The sequence below is a fragment of the Lepidochelys kempii genome, chromosome 15, assembly GCF_965140265.1.
Source record: "Lepidochelys kempii isolate rLepKem1 chromosome 15, rLepKem1.hap2, whole genome shotgun sequence".
NCBI lineage: Eukaryota > Metazoa > Chordata > Testudines > Cheloniidae > Lepidochelys > Lepidochelys kempii.
This window is the reverse complement of record NC_133270.1, coordinates 3,564,793-3,567,479: the sequence shown is the minus strand read 5'-3', so window position 1 is coordinate 3,567,479 and position 2,687 is coordinate 3,564,793. Positions and strand designations below refer to the sequence as shown.

The window sequence follows — 2,687 nt, the reverse complement described above, 5'->3', positions numbered from 1 at the left end:
AGCCCGGGACTGGACCCCGCACCCTTCCCTCGCCTGGGAGGTGAAAGGGATCAGCCCGGGGCTTTCCCCCAGTCCCGGAGCCTCCCCTCGCTGCGCCCCAAGGATGGGGGAATTCTCTGCCCAGGGGCTGCCCGGTTATTGCGTGCGGACCCAGCACAGCCCCGCTCCCAAACCGGATCCTGTACAGCCCAAACCGGACCCCCCGTTCACAGCCCCGCACCGGACCCCCCCAGCGCTGCCGCCACCAAGAATCCGACCAGCGCTGCAGAGTTCCTGAAAAACTATTTTATTGGTTTACAGGGACGGAGCCTCCCGCAGGGACCAGCCCAGCTCCGGGGGCTCCCGGCCCTAATCAAACCGGCAGGGAGCGCCGGGCGGGCGGGCGGGGAACCCGGACCCCCCGAGCAGCGGCTGGGACCAAGCGGGTGCAGCGGCCAGAGCCGGGGCTGCTGCTGCGGATCCCGCCGCCTCGGAGCCGAACCGCGCCGAGCTCCCGGCGGCGCCTCACCCAGCGCGGGCGGGCCGCGCGTCAGTCTGGGGCGCGGGGCTCCGCGGGCGCTACACCTTGGTGGCCAGGGAGTGGAGCTCGGATTTCTGCGTCTGGGCGCTGAGCGTGGAGGAGCCGGAGCCGGAGCCGGCCGGGCCGCGCAGCGCCGGGCGCAGCCCCAGCAGCAGGCGGCACTGCGCGCGGAAGCGCAGGTCGAAGAAGGCGTAGAGGAAGGGGTTGAGGCAGCTGTTGATGTAGGCCAGGCAGGTGGCGTAGGGGTGCAGCAGCGCGACGAGGCCGAGGAAGGCGCAGGGCAGGTCCAGCAGCTCCAGCTCGCTGAGCACGTAGAGGCCCTTGAGCAGGTGGAAGGGCAGCCAGCAGAGGGCGAACACCGCCACCAGCGTGGCGATGGTGCGCAGCAGCCGCCGCTTCTCCTGCGCCTTGCGCAGGTGCTGGAAGTGGCGGCTGACGGTGGCGCCGATGCCGCAGTAGAAGAGGGTCATGAGCAGCAGCGGCAGCAGGAAGCCCAGCGCCGTGGTGCCCAGGCCCAGCGCGCCCCGCCAGTAGCGCTCGGCCTGCGGGCTGGCCACGCCGCTGAAGTCCATGTCGCAGACGGTGAGGTTGCCGGGCGCGCCGGGCTGCGCGTCGCGCAGCAGCAGGGCGGGCAGGGCCAGCAGGCCGGCCAGCAGCCAGAGCGCGGCCAGCGGCAGCCGCGCGGCGGCGCGGGGGCGCGGGGGCCGCGGGCGCGGCAGCGGGCGCGCGACGGCCAGGTAGCGCTGGAAGCTCAGGCAGCCCAGGCAGAAGGCGGAGGCGAACATGTTGAGCAGCACCAGGTAGCTGCTGAGCTTGCACAGCGCCGAGCCGAAGGGCCAGTGGAAGCGCAGCGCCGTGTAGGCGGCCCACAGCGGCAGGGTCACCACGAAGGCCAGGTCGGCCAGCGCCAGGTGGCCGATGTAGGCGTCGGCGGAGCGGCGCTTGGCCCGCGGGCCCCGCCACACGGTGAAGATCACCAGCCCGTTGCCCGACAGCCCCAGCACGAAGACCAGCATGTAAAGCACGGGCAGCAGCGAGAAGGAGACCTCCCAGTCCGCCGGCCACTCGCACTGCGCGCCCGGCCCGCTCTCGTTCGCCTCCCCGTAGTAATAGTAGGGCTCGCCGCCCAGCGCCTCCGCCGCCGCCTCCTCCATGGCCCCGCACTGCGCCCCGCCGCCGCCGCCCGCCGCCTATAAAGGGGGCTCCCGCCGCTGCCCCCCCGCTGCGGCGGGGCCGGAGACCCACCCCCGGGGGCCGGGCTGGCCTGGGCCAGCCCCTGCCCCCCGCCCCAGGCACACCCCTGCCCCCCTCCAGAATCCCAGCCCCCCCGCCCCAGGCACACCCCTGCCCCCCTGCAGAATCCCAGCCCCCCCGCCCCAGGCACACCCCGCTCCAGACTGCCAGCCCCTGCCCCCCGCCCCAGGCACACCCCTGCCCCCCTCCAGAATCCCAGCCCCCCCCGCCCCAGGCACACCCCGCTCCAGACTGCCAGCCCCTGCCCCCCCCCGCACACCCCTGCCCCCCTCCAGAATCCCAGCCCCCCCCGCCCCAGGCACACCCCGCTCCAGACTGCCAGCCCCTGCCCCCCGCCCCAGGCACACCCCTGCCCCCCTGCAGAATCCCAGCCCCCCCGCCCCAGGCACACCCCTGCCCCCCTCCAGAATCCCAGCCCCCCCGCCCCAGGCACACCCCTGCCCCCCTCCAGAATCCCAGCCCCCCCCGCCCCAGGCACACCCCGCTCCAGACTGCCAGCCCCTGCCCCCCGCCCCAGGCACACCCCTGCCCCCCTCCAGAATCCCCGCCCCCCCCCCGCCCCAGGCACACCCCGCTCCAGACTGCCAGCCCCTGCCCCCCCCCCGCACACCCCTGCCCCCCTCCAGAATCCCAGCCCCCCCCGCCCCAGGCACACCCCGCTCCAGGCTGCCAGCCCCTGCCCCCCCCCGCACACCCCTGCCCCCGTCCAGAATCCCAGCCCCCCCCGCCCCAGGCACACCCCGCTCCAGACTCCCAGCCCCTGCCCCCCCCCCGCACACCCCTGCCCCCCTCCAGAATCCCAGCCCCCCCCGCCCCAGGCACACCCCTGCCCCCCTCCAGAATCCCAGCCCCCCCCCGCCCCAGGCACACCCCGGTCCAGACTGCCAGCCCCTGCCCCCCGCCCCAGGCACAC

The 2,687-nt window shown here is 75.3% G+C and overlaps 1 protein-coding gene across 1 annotated transcript; it reads right to left on the bottom strand.

Annotated features, from left to right (window-relative positions):
- Positions 1-270: 270 nt before the first annotated feature.
- Positions 271-1,675, bottom strand: LOC140898574 (apelin receptor B-like). Its single transcript, XM_073312561.1, has one exon. The coding sequence runs from the start codon at positions 1,672-1,674 to the stop codon at positions 559-561; it is 1,116 nt and encodes a 371-aa protein (XP_073168662.1). The 5' UTR covers position 1,675; the 3' UTR covers positions 271-558.
- Between the last annotated feature and the right edge of the window lie 1,012 nt (positions 1,676-2,687).